This window comes from Hippoglossus stenolepis, chromosome 4, assembly GCF_022539355.2.
Source record: "Hippoglossus stenolepis isolate QCI-W04-F060 chromosome 4, HSTE1.2, whole genome shotgun sequence".
NCBI lineage: Eukaryota > Metazoa > Chordata > Actinopteri > Pleuronectiformes > Pleuronectidae > Hippoglossus > Hippoglossus stenolepis.
This window is the reverse complement of record NC_061486.1, coordinates 2,656,474-2,675,729: the sequence shown is the minus strand read 5'-3', so window position 1 is coordinate 2,675,729 and position 19,256 is coordinate 2,656,474. Positions and strand designations below refer to the sequence as shown.

The 19,256-nt window shown below is 44.8% G+C and overlaps 1 protein-coding gene across 4 annotated transcripts in view; it reads left to right on the top strand.

The window, feature by feature from the left end:
- LOC118105858 (spectrin beta chain, non-erythrocytic 1-like) overlaps positions 1-19,181 on the top strand; it is a 59,156-nt gene extending 39,975 nt beyond the window's left edge. The window contains exons 26-43 of one of the 4 annotated variants that reach the window (XM_047339627.1): positions 2,027-2,290; positions 3,937-4,161; positions 4,692-4,781; positions 4,943-5,221; positions 5,797-5,927; positions 6,078-6,282; positions 6,471-6,716; positions 7,119-7,253; positions 7,972-8,216; positions 8,525-8,663; positions 8,960-9,044; positions 9,177-9,373; positions 9,501-10,525; positions 10,650-10,719; positions 10,916-11,175; positions 14,336-14,503; positions 14,755-14,797; positions 15,210-19,181. In XM_047339627.1, coding sequence (XP_047195583.1) covers positions 2,027-2,290; positions 3,937-4,161; positions 4,692-4,781; positions 4,943-5,221; positions 5,797-5,927; positions 6,078-6,282; positions 6,471-6,716; positions 7,119-7,253; positions 7,972-8,216; positions 8,525-8,663; positions 8,960-9,044; positions 9,177-9,373; positions 9,501-10,525; positions 10,650-10,719; positions 10,916-11,175; positions 14,336-14,503; positions 14,755-14,797; positions 15,210-15,503 — 4,101 coding nt within the window. In that variant the 3' untranslated portion in view covers positions 15,504-19,181. Of the gene's footprint in view, positions 1-2,026; positions 2,291-3,936; positions 4,162-4,691; positions 4,782-4,942; positions 5,222-5,796; positions 5,928-6,077; positions 6,283-6,428; positions 6,717-7,118; positions 7,254-7,971; positions 8,217-8,524; positions 8,664-8,959; positions 9,045-9,176; positions 9,374-9,500; positions 10,526-10,649; positions 10,720-10,915; positions 11,176-14,332; positions 14,504-14,754; positions 14,798-15,209 lie in introns of all 4 variants that reach the window. The other 3 variants (XM_035153831.2, XM_047339626.1, XM_047339625.1) reach the window with 3 other exon arrangements.
- The last annotated feature ends 75 nt before the right edge of the window (positions 19,182-19,256 follow it).

Below are 19,256 nucleotides of genomic sequence, written 5' to 3'. Positions count from 1 at the left end.
CATTACATTTAGTCATATACAGCAACATTTTCAAAAGGAGATTATAACAGTTATTGCCACTTTGTATACAGAACTATATACAATATACAGGGTACACAGCATCTGGCTCCTCCCCCCTGTGTGACCCTCAGAGGATAGGCAGAAGAGCTAATGGATGAAAATAGAGGATGATGGATGGATGGATGGATGGATGGATGGATGGATGGATGGATGGATGGATGAAAGGATGGATGGATGGATGACTAAATATTCATGTTAATGCAGTTACATTATCTATCTCTTATAAACCCAATTAGCTGGTTCTGGGTCTTTTTTCAGATATCGAACCTGTGATGTTTCTTGTATGACTTGACTTTGTACCGTCACTAAACGTGCTGTTACAAGAAGAGTTGTACAAACAGAGATTTCCTGAAGCATGGTCACGCAGCCGGTGAGGGGGAAGGTGACTGGAAACCCTGTGATGGCCTCAGTGTCGTCCAGTTTCCAGTCATCGTGAAACTCTGTCTGTGGATTTGATCGGATCCCGTGTGAGTCGGACCGGATGCTGTCGTCTGCAGATGAGTCACTGCTCAAAGTTACACATGCAGCACATGAGGGAAACCTTTAGTCACCAGAGTCTGCACCTCTGGCCCTCAACTTCAGCTCTATAGATGCTCTGGACTTTGTGCTGCTTTTTAAATGTCCCCTGCATTAAGGTCAAAGCATTGTTGTGTTTCCTTTCAGCTTCACAGAGTAGATGCTTTGATTCTTCCTTCTCAATATTCAATTTAAAATTCATTATTTTTACAGTTTTTCATTGCTACACGTTGAACACATCAAAGTTAAAGTGCTGCTCAAATAATATAAAAGTTACTAGACTGCAACATGGAAATAATGTATTTTAATAAATGTAAATAGATATAAGATAAGATTTAAGAGTACCAGAGTAATTTAAATTCAGGTATAGAGCCAATAGAAACCATATACCACGTTTTGTTTTGTATCTTTCTGTTTCATCCTTTATTTTGGAGCTCTCTTTCTCTCTTTCTCTGATACACACACACACACACACATACACACACACACACACACACTCACACACAAACACACACACACACACACACACACACACACACACACACACACACACACACACACACACACACACACACACACACTCACATTCACTGACTGCACAATACGAAATACAATTGGGGAAGGATTTCACTGTGGGGAGGCTGGAAAGAAAAAAACAGAAGGTGTGTGTGTGTGTGTGTGTGTGTGTGTGTGTGTGTGTGTGTGTGTGTGTGTGTATTTAAGGGGGTTCAGAATAGGGTGAGGTACAAAGAAATATGAAAAAGAGCACAGAGAGCGAGAAAGGGGGGAGGGGAGTGCGAGGTAATTTATGAGGCATTTTAACGCAGTGAGGTTTAATTTCACACACTCCACACACACACACACACACACACACACACACACACACACACACACACACGCACACACATGCACACACGCGCACACACACTCACATGCCTCCTAACCCAGTTTCACAGTGTCTACACATAATTATTCAGACATAAGATCCAGTGAATATCTGCGGATTTATGCTTCTTTCTATTTTGACCTCGACTGGTCATAATTATGTTGATGATTATGTCAATGTCATTATTGATTTATCTCCCAATTAGGTTCTGAATTAATTGATTCATTATTTGTGGTCCTGCTTGTCACAACGTGAGGTGCTGGAGTTTGGTTTAATCAGCACATTACGCCAACATTTTGTTTTATAGATAGATTTTTCTCATGGAGAAGCTGAAACCAGTACATTTTTGGTTAAAAACCCTCTGAACTGGTTGTAAATAACTAATCGTTGCAGGTCGACATCTCTGGTTAATTCACCAGTTTAAAGCGTTTCATTTCCTTTGCTTTAGTGGTATATTTAGTTTTTTCTCTCGACTCTGCTCCACGTTTTTCAAGTGTTGACTAATTATTATTTTCATATATCATTAACACCTTTAATAACCCCTCCCCCTCCGCGTCCATCCAGGAGGGCCAGCAGCTGATCCAGGAGAAGCCGGAGCTCAGTCCCGTGGTCCGGAGGAAGCTGGAGGAGATCCGGGAGTGCTGGCAGGATCTGGAGAGCACCACCCAGGCCAAAGCCCGGCAGCTCTTTGAGGCCAACAAGGCCGACCTGCTGGTGCAGAGCTATGAAAGCCTGGACCAGAGGCTGGGCCAGCTGGAGGGTCAACTGGCCTACGTGGACCAGGGACAGGACCTCACCACCGTCAACAAGCAGCTGAAGAAACTGCAGGTTTGAAGATTTAACAGCATATTGGACAAAACCTTATGTTGACGTGGTCTTATTGTACATGTTGAACTCACTGTTATTATCAGCTCACAGCGATGACCTCATCTCATTAACATTTAAACACAACGTTGGAAAGTGACTCACAGCTTTCCTCGTCCTGCGCCTGCAACATTTTTCCGTTGAGCTTTTCATCTCATTTCAGCGAAGTCAGGCTTTTTTTTCATTTTAAAGCCGACATTAATTTTTAATTTGCATTTATGGTTTTTCAGCCTTGATGCCAACATCACTCCTACCGACGATCGTGAGATATATTGATCAGTATATTTTAAATACTGCTGCCAGGATCTTGCAGAATTAGATTAGATCAACAGATGCTGATGCCCTTTGATGAGCTAATTGTGACTGACACACTTCTCTCTACATTAGTCCTGTGTTTAGCTACTCGATGTTACACACTACAATTAAAATTCCTTAGAGAACTGGTTCATCTCGCAATGTAATGGAAAACGATAAATCCTGGATCCACCACTTAAATCTGATCAGTTTGGTGTTTCAGTACTTTTTATGTAATCAAGCTCACGAACCAGTAGACATGGCTGAACCCATCACGTGCTTGGCGGAGGCGTGAAAACCCACTGGGACATTTCCCATGGGTTTGTGAGACGCCACTTTTGCCGCATTTTTGTCCAGAAGTAACCACATTTGGAGGAATGGGGGTGGAGCCAAGGACACTGGATGCCTGCCACCTGCACGTATTGGATGATACTAGCTGTCAATCACACACACGCCTATATGCAAATGGTGCTTTATGGTCTATTTGAGTCTAAATGGACCATAATTTACAAAATGAGGATCATGCTGTATTGAAGAAGACTTGAAACTAGAGATTGAGACATAAACTCTTAAAGGAAACTGTTAACTGACGTTATAAAGTGAGAAGCAGGCAGGTGTGACGCTGGCCCACACGCAGCTTCATCCATCCATGAACTCATCACTTCACCAGACATCTCCTCTCACTCTCCTCTCCCACAGCACGCTTACAGCTTCTTTAACAGGCCGCCATTAGCTCTGCTTTCCCACTTCATCTTCACCTCCCAGCAGCCATCCTGACACGGGGAACAGTAATCTTCACAACACTTCACGTCTGTCAACTCTTCTTCTGCTGCTTCGGATTGTTTTCAGTCTCATCTTTGCTTTCGTGTCCATCATTTTTCTTAAATTTCAGTGACCCTCGTGATTTTTCTGTCATTTTAACTTAAATGATTTACTTGCAGGTTTATATAGTTTTTGACGATACTGTTATGCTAAAACAAAACTGATAATTGATGTTAAAATCTTTCTTGAATCTAATGCAAGAAAGAATTAAAATGTAAGTCAAAGAAAAGAATTATAACTAAATATCAACTAAATTGGTTGATTAAACTCACAAACAACTCATTTCTGTCACAATCTTTACATCCCACTCATCTTTATCTTCCCCCCCATGACGACCTCCAATTCATTCTCTCTCCCTTTTCACTCACCTCCATCTCTCCCCTCTAATCAACACATCCTCTTTTCCTCCCTCTGTTTTCATAACTTCTGCTCTACACCCCCTTCTCCTCCACCGCTGCCTCCTCCTTCTCCTCCTCCTCCTCCTCGCCCCTCAGACCATGGAGACCCAGATGGAGGCGTGGTACCAGGAGGTGGGGCAGCTCCAGGTGCAGGCAGCCTCCATACCACAGCAGACGCAGATCAAGGGGACGGTGGCGGAGCGTCAGGCCGTCGTGGAAGCCAGGATGGTGCGTCTCATCGAGCCGCTGAAGGAGCGGCGGCGCATCCTGCTGGCGTCGAAGGAAGTGCACCAAGTCGGACGAGACCTGGAGGACGAGATTGTGAGTTTGCTGGACACGTACACGCAGACTGAAGCACATTGAAATGTCTAATGTGAAATGAAATGAATCTTTACCCGTCTTACACCCGGAACTGTTGATGAGTTTCTATACAAACTGCACAAAAACAATAGGAAAATGAAAATCTGAAATGATTTGCTCCAACCCAACAATTCAACCTGTTATTGATACACACTTCGTTTTAAAGATGCATCTATATTCCTGTTGTATTTTGACAGTTCAATTAGATTCAATGTGTAAATTTAATCACAGCCAGCAGATCATTTATCAACAGTTATCAATGAGATCAGGAAGGATATTCAAATATTTCATTTTCAGTTCTTTCTAAAAAATACATTTTATTTTCATATACATTTCTGAGCATATCTGGGACTTGACAGGTTCATGTAAATTGCTTTAATCTCTTCGACCTCAGACACACATGTATGTATTTATGTAACAGTGCATTTAAAACTACCACGTTCACAAAATCATAGTTTACAAATATTGACTCCCATGTGTTGTGGTTGTAGTTGTGGATCCAGGAGCGCCTCCCGATGGCCATGTCTCAGGAGCACGGTTCTTCGTTGCAGTCCGTCCAGCAGCTCATGAAGAAGAATCAGGTGAGGAAGTCAGAATAGTTGGTGATTGTGACCACAGCCTTTCAGTTAATTTTGACTCCCCCTGTTGACCTTTCTCCTGTTGTGCAACATCTCATCATCTATCTTCAACAACACAGAAAACTTTCAAACTTTCCTGAACTGACTCTCGTCTTCTCCTCCAGACTCTTCAGAGGGAGCTGCAGGGCCACATGAGCAGGATTGACGACGTCCTGGAGAGGGCGGGAATCATCGCCTCCATACGCAGCCCCGAGGCAGACTGCGTCAGGGCGGGCCACGACCAGCTGGCCTATCTGTGGGCTCTGCTCTGGGCCGAGACCGAGAGGAGGCAACTGGTCCTGGACGCCATGTACCAGGCCCAGCAGTACTACTTCGACACGGCCGAGGTGGAGGCCTGGCTGAGCGAGCAAGAGCTGCACATGATGAACGAGGAGAAGGGGAAGGTGAGCGGGGGATTGACTGAAACATTCTTGGCTTTTCAGTAAACAACAGCTAATAAATTGTTCATCATCTGTTAAATAATCACTGCATGGGACCTGTTATCAATCAGGAGAGACTTCGATTCAACGGTTTAACAAACATTTATTATTATTTATTGACATGTGCACAAAGAAGGTGATGTGAAAGTCTTTTGGCATAAGAATCCCCCCCGGGGTCGAGACACTGGTGGTGGTTGAGAAGAGAGGAGAAGGGATTTAAAGTTTAACAGCAGCCGTATGATTGGCTGGAAGAGACTGTGGTAGAATCAGTCGTTTAGAAACGCCCAATCAGCTGAGAGTGAGAGAACTGAGATTGATTGATCGGGGGAAAGTCTTCTTGACTGAACTTATGCTGAGCTTCATGAAATAGTTTCCTCATGAAGTTTAAGTTATTAGAAGAACTACTCTGAATGCACACATTCCTGAGAGGCACAAACACATTATCTAAAATCATCAGCAGTGCAGTGTAGAAGATTTATGCTGCGTATAGACTATTGTGTGTAAAGTAAAACTTACGGGTCATTTCCTCCTCCCATCAGGACGAGCCCAGCACCCTGCAGCTGCTGAAGAAACACTTGGTCCTGGAACAGACCATCGAGGACTATGCTGAGACCATCGGCCTTCTGTCGCAGCAGTGCCGGCAGCTGCTGGAGATGGGGCATCCGGACTGGTGAGCATGTAGAAAGAATCGGCCAAGAAAATTGCAATCGGTGCATCTGTAGTTTAAAGTAAAGCAGCTGATACACGGTTTCCTGCTGCAGGTACACTCCCAGTTTTTTTGGTACGTGACCTGACACAGTTTCTCTGCTTCTTTCGACAGCGAGCAGATCAGCAAGCGCCAGTCGCAGATTGACCGTCTGTACGTGTCCCTGAAGGACCTGGTGGAGGAGAGGAAGAGCCGCCTGGAGCAGCAGTACTGGCTCTACCAGCTCAATAGAGAGGTGGACGAGCTGGAGCAGTGGATCGCTCAGAGGGAGGTGGTCGCCAGCTCCCCTGAACTGGGCCAAGACTACGAGCATGTGACAGTAAGTGTGTGGACAGATGATGGATGTGGATGAATAATTCATTTAAAAACATATTGGAAATAAAAAAACACTCGTCTCATTTGATTTATTTATTAAGTGAAGTCACTACTGTTAACTATTATTTTACACTAACCCAAGATTTCTAGATGTTTGTCTTTCCTTTCTCAACCTCCCATCCACACCTCCAGGTCCTGCAGGAGAAGTTCACAGAGTTTGCATCAGAGACCGGCAGCGTGGGGCAGGAGCGAGTGACGGCCGTCAACCAGATGGTGGACGAGCTCATCGACTACGGCCACTCGGACGCCGCCACCATCGCGGAGTGGAAGGACGGCGTGAACGAGGCCTGGGCCGACCTGCTGGAGCTCATCGAGACCCGGGCACAGATGCTCGCCGCCTCACATCAGCTGCACAAGTTCTTCTCCGACTGCCGAGAGGTAACAGAGCTGACGTGAGGCAGGGAAATGCAACAAGACACGAAAACCTGATGCAGTTGAATTGTTTGATTCTAATTCTGATTTAAAACAGCTTAAAAAATGTGAAAAAAGGGAAATAATTATGCAGATTATCCATCAAAGTAAACACATCATTTAGCAGCACAGGCTGTTTTTGATGTTAGAAGAATTTACTTTTTTTCTGTCTAGTTTCTATGATGATGATGATAACGTGATAAGATCTAGAAAAAGAGACGTACGAGCTAGCAAATTTTTTGCGGTTTATATTTTATGAACCTTCTTCAAACTACAGTGGAGTGGCAATTCAATTTGAAAAATAACATTTAGCTACAAAGACATTTAACAATATACTCAACTCCTCTGCACTGCTTTGTGTTCTTTCAGGTTTTGGCTCAGATTGAGGACAAACATCGAAGACTGCCAGAAGTTCGGGCTCGACAGGGCAGCACTGCCAACACCAGCACCCTGCAGAGACTCCTGCACAGCTTCGAACAGGACATACAGCTGCTGGTCACGCAGGTACAGCAACATGCACATGAGCACGTACATTCACTCGCTGCAATGTTCAGAGGCCTCGGGACTCACGCAGGGAAGAGTCACAAAGACTTCCCTCAGGATGATCTCCATGTATTAGGCCAAAGACGTTTTCTAATGCTAATTTAGTCTTTTTCCACATTCACAGCAGATGTTTGTTAAGCAAACACCATGAATCACATTCTCATCATGTGGAGGTGATGATTTTGAATCAGTACAATCTCTCATACACTCCAAAAGCCACTGTGTATTATTAGCCTGTAATGTTGACATTGTTTTCTATCTTGGTGTATTTTGTTACACATAACAAAGAGTTTCGTGTTAAAGCTTTGGCAGCAAAGTCGATCTGATAAAAGTTAAATAGAAAATAGACCAATAGTAAAGAACTCTGGTTATTTGTGAGTCTGAAGCCTCATTGCAGAACAAGCCTCTTACTCTGCATTTCATTGTGCTTTGTTTAGTCTCTGTCGTGCACCTGGAGAAAAGTGCATTTCACTGAAGAAAGATGCAGAATCACAGCTGTGCTTTCTCATCTCTGGTGACAGAGCCCGACTGTTTGGCCTCCGCCGAACGCAGCTGTCAGAGCAGCTGTGTTTTCTGCGTCATTCGGAAAACAAACTCTTGGTCTTTCAATTTTTTTGAAGATCTGATTCTTCCTGGCCCAGCGTAGCTTCTTGATAAACTCTGCTCTCCAATCTTCCAGGTGCGTCAGCTGCAGGAGAGTGCGGCCCAGCTGAGGACGGTGTACGCCGGCGAGAAGGCCGAAGCCATCGCGTGCCGTGAGCACGAAGTGATGCAGTTCTGGAAGGAGCTGCTGACGTCCTGTGAAGAGTGTCGAGTGCAAATCACCACCGAGACAGATAAATTGAGGTTCTTCAGCATGGTCCGAGACCAGATCATGTGGATGGACTCGATCATCTGTCAGATAGGGGCGGGAGAGAAGCCCAGGTACTTTCAACACAGGATCTGTGTCAACCGCAGGGTTAAATCAAAGCGCTAGAAGTGTGTCAGACATTAATCTATAAGGATTAGAAAAGACATTCTGCTTTCATCATCTTCGTTTGTGGTTGTTATCTCTCTTAGACTAAAGCTGATAATAATAGTATTAAAGAATGAAGTTACTGATCGTGGAGAAGGATTCTGACTCAAAGGTTGGACCTTAGTATTCAGTGTGGTTCATGTTCAAATCTAAGCATTGTGTTGGTGTTTGTCTCGGTGTGTGTGTGTGTGTGTGTGTGTGTGTGTGGTTTGTGCAGAGATGTGTCCTCAGTGGAGGTGCTGATGAATTATCACCAGAGTCTGAGAGGCGAAATCGAGGCTCGCAGTCGGAGCGTTCTCAAGTGTATTGAAATGGGAAAGACCCTGCTGGCTGTTCGAAACCCTGCAGCTGAAGAGGTGCGATGAGGAAACATGATGAAGATTATATACTTGAGTGGAAATAATATACATTTAACTACTTTTTGTTTTGTACAAAGCAACTCATTTACAAATTTTCTGTAGGAACAAGTAGCCAGCATCCTGTGGACTTTAAAGATACTGGTCTTTATTTCTAATTCAAGCAACACAGATGAAAACCCATGAATCAGATTCTTTATGAAACCTTGACTTTGACCAAAAAGTGATTTAATTTGATGGTATAAATCCTCAAATCTGGTTTTCAATCTGAATAAATGAATGATTTCAATTCTCAGATTAAGGAGAAGCTGGACAAGGTGGTTGCTAAGCAACAAGAGCTGTCTGAGAAGTGGGACAAGCACTGGGAAGTCCTACAGCAACGTGAGCACACACACAAACCCTAAATCTTACATAAACACACACAGATGTACTATAGGAGACTGTGAAGTGAAAGAAAAGAGAAGAGAAGAGAAGTTTATTTCCTTTTTGAATTGTCGTTTCCGCTCCCTTCAGTGCTCGAGGTCCACCAGTTCGCCCAGGAGGCGGTGGTGGCCGAGGCGTGGCTGACGGCTCAGGAGCCGTTCATTACCAGCTGCGAGCTGGGCGCCAGTGTGGATGAGGTGGAGCAACTGATTCGTCGACATGAAGCCTTCCGCAAAGCCGCTGCCACCTGGGAGGAGCGGTTCAGCTCCCTACGACGAATCACCACGGTAACATCATCATCACCACCACCATCATCATTACTATCATTATTTTTGTGATATCAATATCATCCACTCATTTCAAAGTCCTGTTTGACTGTTTGATACAAACACTGGTTCTGTTTTCTTCCTGCAGGTAGAGAAGTTGAAAGCAGAGCAAAGTAAACTCCCCCCAACTCCTCTGCTGGGTCGTAAAGTCTTCCTGGACCCCCAAGACGCCGCCCCGAGTCAACTCACCCTCCCCCGCATCCCGCTCTCCCCCGTCATGAGACAGACCATCTACGAACAGAACGAAGCTAGCTCCCCTCCCTCGCCCTCCCCTGCCACTCCTACACCCTCTCCTTCTTCTGTGGTTCGTCGGCTGGGGTCGACAGTCGCCCCCTATACCCCTGTGATGAATGGCTCCACCTACCGTCACACCCTGGAGGCACGGCATGGTGGCGTGGTGGGTGTGGCAGCAGGACTAGGCCAGCCCGCACCTTCCTCAATTGCATCTATTGCTACAGCCGCCATGCTAGTCTCAGCCAACCAGGCGCGAGAAGGCGTCAGTACGGCAAGAGAGCATGCGACGAAAGCCATGACTCACCTCCAGCCAGTGCAGGCAGCAAAGGAACTGGAGGTGAAATCGTCTCCGTATCTGAGGCAGCCCAAAATCAAACACATGGATGACATAGTGACGCCTCTGATCGTGGCCAGCCGGCTGGAGAAGGTGAGGGAGAGGGGGAGGGAGAGAGAGATGATGATGGGAGAGATATGTACAGAGAAAGTGGAGATGGCGGTGATGGCCGAGGTGGTGCTCCAGGAGCCGGGTCGGGAGCGTCTGCATAGCGAGCCCACCAGAGGCCCCCGGGGGTCCAGGAGTGACCCGTTGGGCCACGCCGAGCCCCAGGTCCAGACACACAGAGAACACAAGATAGAACGGCAGCTGTCCAGCGAGCAGCTGATCCAAGCGCGCAGGGACGAGCTGCCTCAGGAGGTGTGGAGGGAACATGCAGAGAGGCGGGACAAGCGGACATTAGAGAGACAAACGTCCAGCGAGCACGAGGCCCCCGGGGGCCACGAGGGCCGGCGGAGAGAGAGGGACCGCAACCGGCTGGAGAGACAGGAATCCAGTGAGCATGAAACTGCGAAGGAGCAATCAGACAGACGCTCAGCAGGAGGGTGAGACTTTGTGTGGTATTGAAGCACATGTGGAAAAGAAACGTGCAGAAACAATCGTAACTGAATATTTTCTATTTTCTTCCGATGAATTCCAGTGTGATTTTCTAATTTTCATTTTATTCAGAGCGAGAGAAGAGAAGAGATCCACCATGGCAGAAATTGTAGAGCAGCTGCAAGAAAGAGAAGCAGCACAGGTCTGGTTTTTATTTCATGAGCGTTTCATTCAAATAGTGTCAAAACAAATTTATCATACCACCACTATATCTTTTCATCAGTGTCATCATCAATCCATGGTCAGGTTTACTCTAGTTTTGTTCAAATTGAAGTTTAATCTCACAAAGGCTTGTACTGTACCCCATGGATATTCACCACAACCCTCTCTGCCTCCAGGCCCGTGGCGAGGTTCCCCGCCTCCCTAACGGGTTGCCAGAGAAGTCTTCCCGTCCCGACCGACCCCGAGCTCGGGACAGACCCAAACCACGGCGGCGACCACGACCCAAAGAGGCGGGAGAGGCGACGACGCGGCGGTCCAGGTCCGCTCCGGCTCAGAGCAGCCCGGCAGTTCCCCAGCCGCCAGCGCACACCGCACACCAAGAGGGCTTCCTGTTCCGCAAGCTGGACATCGAGAGTCTGAAGAAGAGCACCAACAGGTGGGTGTTCAGGGTCATAATGAAGATCCCGACTCGTGGAAAGGATGAATGGGTCATGGAGGAGGAGGACGGATGCTGAGTGTCATGAGTATCAGACTTGTGCTTGGTCAAATAATACTTGACAATAACACTTGTAGTTTCATTTGGTTATTTCTCACCGAAACATAAGTAAGATTAATTCAAAGCAATTAACATAAATGTTTGATTTAGTTAAAGGATTGAAATCAGAATGATCAGATACTGTTTGACCCAAGATGGCGGCAGCACCGGTCGTATCTGCTGCTCTGTTCCTCATGACACCACAGCCGACCTCCCCCCCCCCCCCCCTCCCTCCTCTCCCAGATTCACACAGGAGCATGATTTTAGCATGCCAAGCTAACACACTCCCTGCTAACACACGACGCCTCATTAGTTGCCTCAGCATACGTGTCAACACGATAGAGATGTGGTTCAGGTGAACACGGTTAGATTATTTTACATTTGGATATTTATTTATTTATCCCACAGTCACTCAGCAGGATTATGCAAAAGCTATTAAACTGATTTCCATGAAATTTAGTTGAGAGGTGGGGCGTGACCCAAGGAATTTTTTGTAGGGATCAGGATGAACGAGTGGATCTAAGAATTTCCTTTCACTTACTTAAACATGGTGGGATTTCGCGTTAGCCTTGGCGGAGGTTTGCGCTCTCAGAGCGTCCTTCTATCTAAAGCAACACGATGCAACTTCCACTTAAACCAGCAGCTTGATTAAACTGTGATGGTTCAGTGGAGTGGGTTCGATCTCCTGTGAGAAGAACTGACTGAGAGTCACAGCTTCAACTGTCACAATCAGCTCCAGTTGAAGAGTGAAGCTGAACTGTGGATCAGTTAAAAAGACTCAGAGGTTATTAAAAACCAGAGTTTATCTCCAATATTCAGCAGAAAACTGTTAAATATGAAGAATTCTGAACAGAGTTTGGTGGATTTGTTGCAGCAGCAGCTCTTCAGGTTCAGGAAGCAGAGGATCATGGGTAATATCCAGCGTTCAGTTATGTTTCAGTTCAACACAGTCAGAGCTCAACACGTTGATAGAGACAACAGAATGAATCCCCATGTGTGGCTGCAGAGGGCGCTGTTGCTCAGTAGAAGTTACATAGTGTTGCTTTATATTTATAAGATTTATATTTCCTATTGACTAATCTATCACTATATGTTGTGGTGTGTGTTGCCTGCCTTGTGAATCACTTCGCGGTTAAACATGTCAAGTTGTTTTTTCATTTAAAAAGTGACCATTAGTTGATGATCTGTATTGAAGAATAATCACATTATTCCCTCATGATTATATTTCAAATGGTCTCAATATTAATTCATTAAGCAACGCTGGTAGATTTACACTTCCTACGTTACGTTATCCTCATATCAGGCTGTGTGTCGTCACTGATCCTCAGTATTTGAAGGCAACAGTTATATGACTTCCAACAGCACAGAAATCTCACGGCATGTAAAACTATCATGCATGATGCTTATGGTGCCTCCTGATCCAACACACAGCAGCAGTGATAGGCTGATTATCACACAGACTGAGCGGCTGAGGAAAGCTGTCGGAGTGAAGGTTGAGAAAGAACTGATGGCACACTCACACACACACTCACACACACACACACACACACACACACACACACACACACACACACACACACACACACACACACACACACACACACACAACACACACACTCACTGGCCTCCACAGATGACTGCCCTGCTTCCTCCAGAGAGAGACACAGATGGCAGAAGTCTCTCTCTGCACTGCCCTGTAGTGGCTGGACTGACCACGCACCGCTATACAGCTCATTCCCCTCCAGCTCAGGACGAGTCCCACGCATGCGTCCACTCACGCCAGTGGATGAATGTCTCGTATGTACATGCCCTGCTATGTACATGTTAAGGTAAAGCATAACCGTGGCTGAATCCTGCTCAGACGTGAATCTCTGAACGGCTCCTCGCTCGACTTATTGTTTGCTCTGTTTATGTGCACATTATTACTCTGGTGTTATTCAGGATAACCAAGTTTTCTATATGAAAATATACATCGCGTGTGAATGGTGCTCAGTCGTTATATCAAAGCGATGAAGTGAGTGAATTCAAATCGTTTCATAGACATCCATCATTTGACGATAGCTTTACACCGAAGTTTCACGTCGCTTTGAGCCTCGAGCTGTGATTGTTCTGGATTTTTCTGAAAAGCGGAAACATGTTCTCAAGGTTTTCTGTAACATGCTGAACACTATTTTAACAAACAACTATTTTTTATTAGTGTTCAACAACTCCAATGGTTTTAAGCTTCCAAATTTCATTCTGAGAAATTCTAAAGGAGGCCGTGTAGTAAACTTTAATAAGCTCACAATGAAGATTTGCCCTTAAAATTCTTGTTTTGTTAATGTTTGTTAAAATTATGTGGTGCTTAAAAACCTGTGTGTAGGATTTTAACATTTCTGACCCTGATGATTCTGTGGGGATATCAAAAAGCAGCTTATTATGATCTGACCTGATTTCCCCTTCTCTTAAATTCAACAAAGGCAGATCACATGCACCACTGGTCTCCTCCAGTCGTAGTTTAAATCTGGACATGAAGCTGCACTCAAACATCTGGCCCTGAATAATACCTGTATTTAGGTGTAAGCTATTAACTGGAATGTGCATGTAAACGTGCTCACATAAGGAAAATAAGAATTACAGTGATAACAGATTAATTTGTGTTGTTGCCAAAATGTCATTTAACCAAACTCCTCTTTCTCATTCCTCCTCTCGCCCTCTGTGCTGCTGGTGGCTCCTCTCGTCTCCTCCAAGGTAAGTCATATATGAGCCCCACACACTAACTAGCCTCCGTCCGTCCCCCCGCCCCGCCTGCGCCCCGTCCGTCTGTTTGTGCGTCGGTCTGTGTTTGTTCAGCAGTGTGTTTCCTCCTTCCTTCTTGGCGCTGGTTCTTCTCGCCCACCTACCTGTCTGCTCTGGTCAGGTGAGTGAGGTGTTAGCTTAACAAGAGCAACTCTGCAGCTCCGCCTGACTCCTCGCATCTCCCCCCCCCCAACCACCACCTTCCCCGTGCTCCTCCCCTCCTCCCTCTTTCTCCTCCTCCTCCTCCTCCACTCTCCCTCCCGGCCTCTCCACACCACAGCAGGTCATGGGTCAACCTGTACTGCGTGCTGAACAAAGGGGAGATGGGTTTCTACAAGGATGCCAAGAATACCGCCACGGCCTACAACAACGAGCCGATGCTCAACCTCTCCCACTGCCACTGCGACGTCACCAACGGATACAAGAAGAAGAAGAACGTCTTCACACTCAAGTGAGAAACTGTTTCATACTCACATGTGCTGTTTTATAACACAGGCACGAACGTGATTTCAAATCTGATATGACATATTTGTTTTTACCTGCAATTTTGAACTTTTACATGATAAACATTGTAAGTAATGTGTCACTGTTGGTTAAAGGAAATCCACTCGTGCAGTGTCTGTTCTAAACCTGCCAGTTTGGAACGGGCCTGTGTTGATACTGGTTTGCAGCTTTCTGTCTGAAACTCTCCTTTTATTGCAGAACGAAGGATGGCAGCGAGTTTTTGTTTCATGCTAAAGATGAGGTGAGATGTGTTCGTTGTTTCTATCTCAGAATAACTGACGGAGCTGCAACAGTGGATTTAGTTCCCACATCAGTTAAAGGTTTAGTGTGTAGAATCTAGTGACATCTAGTGGTGAAGGGGTCATGTTGCAGCGGAGTACTCCTCACCTCACCCTCTTCTTCCAAACATGAGAGAGAACCTGTGGTCATAAAAACTTAAAAGGTTTCATTTGTCCAGTTTGGGCTTCTAAAAAAAACATGGCTGCCTCCGTAGAGACGACCTGCTCCGGATGTAAATATAAAGTATTTAAATATAAAGTATTTAAATATAAAGGGCTCATTCTAGGGTAAAAAAAAATACCAATAGATTCCTTTTTAAACGACCGATCAGCTGATCCCTCCCCTCCCTCCCCTCCCTCCCTCTCTCCTACCAGGACGACCTCAAAGCGTGGGTGACCAACATCACCGCCAGTATTACAGAGCACGAGGAGATTGCCAAATGGGGCCAGCCCCAACCAACTACCTCATCCACAGACGAGGGCACGCGCCGCGACGGCAGCAAGGCAGACAACCGGTCAGAGCGAGGCGGCGAGCGCTCGGACCGAGGCGACCGGATCGAGAGGGCAGACAAGGAAAAGGAGAGGGACCGAGGCGATAGGTCGGAGAGGTCAGATCGAGGTGGGAAGTCGGAAGCGAAGCGCTCAGAGAAGTCTGGTAAGAAAAAGTGAGCCGGGCGACAGATTGGTCGGGATTGAAGCGTATGAACTCCGGGTGGGAGGCGGGGCTGTAGACTGGTAGTGAACGCCCCCCTCCTTCTCTCCGCCTCCAACACTGTCAACAAAGAGGTTGTGTTTGGATGGAAAGTGACACACAGGACAGAGGGACTGACCCAGGCTCATTCACAGGAAGGACAGGATGAATGAGGAGCAGGAGACATCTTTCTCCCTCTCTTTCTCTCCTCTGTGTCTCTGTGAGACCACACAGAGTCACTGTACGCCCCCTGGTGGCCTTTTCAGAGAACCGCCGAGGGTGGAGTTTTGTGCTGCTGAACCCCCGGGCAGCATTGACGCAAGAGAGAGACGGGACATGCATCACGTTAACTTGAAGGCTGTTACTGATTGCTGGTTGTTTGATAAAACGTAGCCCATACTGTTCGACATACTGTTTGTTCTTTTCTGTGAGATGAGCTCTATCTGTATGTATTTCTCGTCTGTCCGTCCTATCTACTGTATCTATCCGTCCGTCCGTAAGTTAAGACATCTTACACTATGTCTTATTACTCCTCGGAAATCGAAAGAGAATGAAATTATGCCAAAATGTTTAACAAACCCACAAACTTAGAGAAACTTTTTTTGTTAACTCTTTTCTCCACTGTGTCTCATCTGTCTCGAGGTCTCACCATGAACAGACGTGGAACTCAGACTGGTTCACTTTGATACCAAACACCACTGACGCCACAGTCGTCCAAACCCATCACGAATGAATCAACACTGCTGAACAGCTGCTGTCCTGATTTTAGGAAGATGGAAAGAAAATGGTTTAGGAGGAGGAGGGGCGTACGGAGCGCAGAAACCTCTGACCCGTGCTCAGAAATTACTAGAAACACTTGAAATCTCGACGTTACGATTTCACAACGCTGAAAGTTGCTCCGAATTTTCTGAAATCTGCCTGACGAGAGAATGCCGCTGCTTCCTTTTGTTCATGTTGAATCAGGGTCAGAGATTTTCTCACGAAGATTCCTGAAGAACGGACGAGTCACATGGTGTTTTAACCTGTGACCAATTCAGACAGATTAAAAGACAGATGCACAGTTTTTGGATGATTGGTCAGAAAGAGACTTAAACTGAAGGTAATCTCTGGTTCTCAGGGGCCTCATTTATTAAAATGTGATTTGATTTTTATTTAATTCAAGTAAAGACCTGATAAAAGAAACATTTTAATGTCCCTATTTTCTGATTTATGTATAAATATCTAATAATAATCAATTTTGATCAACTGGTTTTTATCATCAAAGATCAGTTTTCCATATATTACATGTTTGGCTTTGGTCATAAGCACAAAATCTGCATTGGGCATGTTTTTAATGAATGAGGCCCTCAGGCTGAAAACTGGCCTCATTTCATTCTCTCACATCAAACTACTTTGATTTATTCACACATCCGTTTTATACAGAGTTCAAAATAACTTTTTTGTGTGCGTGTGTTTGTGTGTGTGAGTCTGCGTGCGTGCACATGTGTGCTGCTGCCCTCCGCTCCCAGGGTCTCCATAGCTCTCAGGTTATTTATGTTTGTGTGTGCTTACCGTGTGCTTCACGTGCTCATACGTTTGTCCCCTCAGACGCCACCTTAGTCTTCCAGACACGTCCGGTCTACAACACACACACACACACACACACACACACACACACACACACACACACACACACACACACACACACACACACACACACACACACACACACACACACACATCATACAAAGGAGTATGGAACTCAGCAGGTTTAATTTGTCGGAGATTAATAACCTGTTTCCGAGTGTAAACTGTCTGGGTCAACATCTCGTCAGTGTAGCGTTAGACAGGAATGAATGACTGAATAAATGAATGAATAAGTGAATGAAGTGACACAGGCGACAGCCAGGATTTCACACTGACCAAATATTTTACAAAAAAAGGGGTTAAACTGCCTGTAAGTCCTGAGATTGCATGTTTTGCTTGGAGAGAAATCACTTGTCTTAAGAAGCTCGTCTCTGCTGCCCACTGACTCTGCATCCACACGTCGGTTCATGTTTATTTCTTGTGAACTCACCACGAAGCCATAAACCACAGGAAACAAGGACAAAAGAAAAGGATTGAGAGAAGAGTTAAAGTCTAATGAAGTGGTAAATGCAGCATGGGTTTTGTGAAGCATGAGCCACGGAGGCTGACGGGCAGATTAAAGTTTCTGTGGAAGCCTCCGGGGTCAGAAAGCATTTCAAACCCTTTTTATAAATTCATTTCAGATACGAATGCTGTTTTAATATCACTGCTGCTGAATGAAGATATTCTTCATTTGGTTGTGATTTATTTTTTTCACTTGAAGTCCAACTGAAATGTGGCTGATTTATTTTCTGCTCCAGCCCAAACATCTGCTCTGTAAATCATGTCAAAGGGGGAATTCATATCATAACTAGAGCCTGACTGATATGGATGTTCGGGGATTGATACTGAAACAGATCAAAACATTTCATAAATTAAAAATACTCTGATCTATATACTTATATTGGCTGCAATAAATAGATTTTAATTAATAATTGATTGGCAATGATTCCTAAGATTCGTTAGCAAACTACTATGACAAAGAAATGTAACTGAGGCTTGATATTTTATAGTATTTTAACATAAACTTAATCATAAATAACCGTGAATAAAAGAACCAAATATATAGAACTTGAATTAAAAAATAAATACATATACATATACATATTTGTTTATTCTGTAAAATAAAACTTTCTCTGATACTGTTATTATGTTGTCAACAAAACAAATCTGACATGTGAGCTGGATTTGGACAAAAGTCAAATGTATCTTTGGTTTGATAAAGAAAATAACTAAACAATACATTTTGAAAACGTGATGTGATTTCAGTTGGACTTTAAACTTGCGTCATCCTCTCTGATCAGGTCATTTCCTGTCTGTAGAGCCCAGGAATCCCACTGAGGATTTGTTTTATATTTTTAGAAATCATTTTTTACCTGGGTGAAGTTGATCATCTTCTCTGTTTCTGAAAAGTTTCACATGCAGGTGAGGAGTTACAGTGTTTTTATACTGTGTCTGGCTGTTCCTGTGTGTTTGTATTTGTTTTTTTAAGTTGTACCTTTTTCCCTTCAGGATTTTAAATTCTCTCTCGACCTTTTTTTGTGGTTTTGTTTATCATAAAACATGACTTGAGAACATGAAACTTTCTTTATCTTTTCCTTTTTTTTACGTCAACACTTTTTATGCATCTAAATTAGGCGTGAATGCCGGATCAATGCAATCATTTACATGCATGTTGGACACAACAAACAGTCAGAGTTAAAGTAGGTGAATTCATGTGTGAAGTGACACGGTGCAGTCGTCTGCGGTCAGATCATCACTCTAACATCCTGATGAACTGACGCACCTTGATGCTGTAGATGCACACGGGACAGAACGTGCAGGGGACAGCTCACGTGATCACAGGCACCATCACAGAGTCTGAGATCTGAACCATTTTACGCTGCAGAAACAAGAGATGTGTGAAAGTCAACATGGGAAACATCTGAGTGAGAAACATGGATAAGGTGGCAGCTGCCCTGCCTGTCTGCGTGTGTCCGTGCTGTCCTGTTCACATCGACCTCAGTCTGTCGGCCGAGATGAAATGACAAATAAAATACCTTTTGATTTAACAAATGTGTACTCCGTGTTTTTTTTTCTCTCTTGGTTTCAATAGAAAACGTTGTTGTTAAATGGGCTTCAGTTTG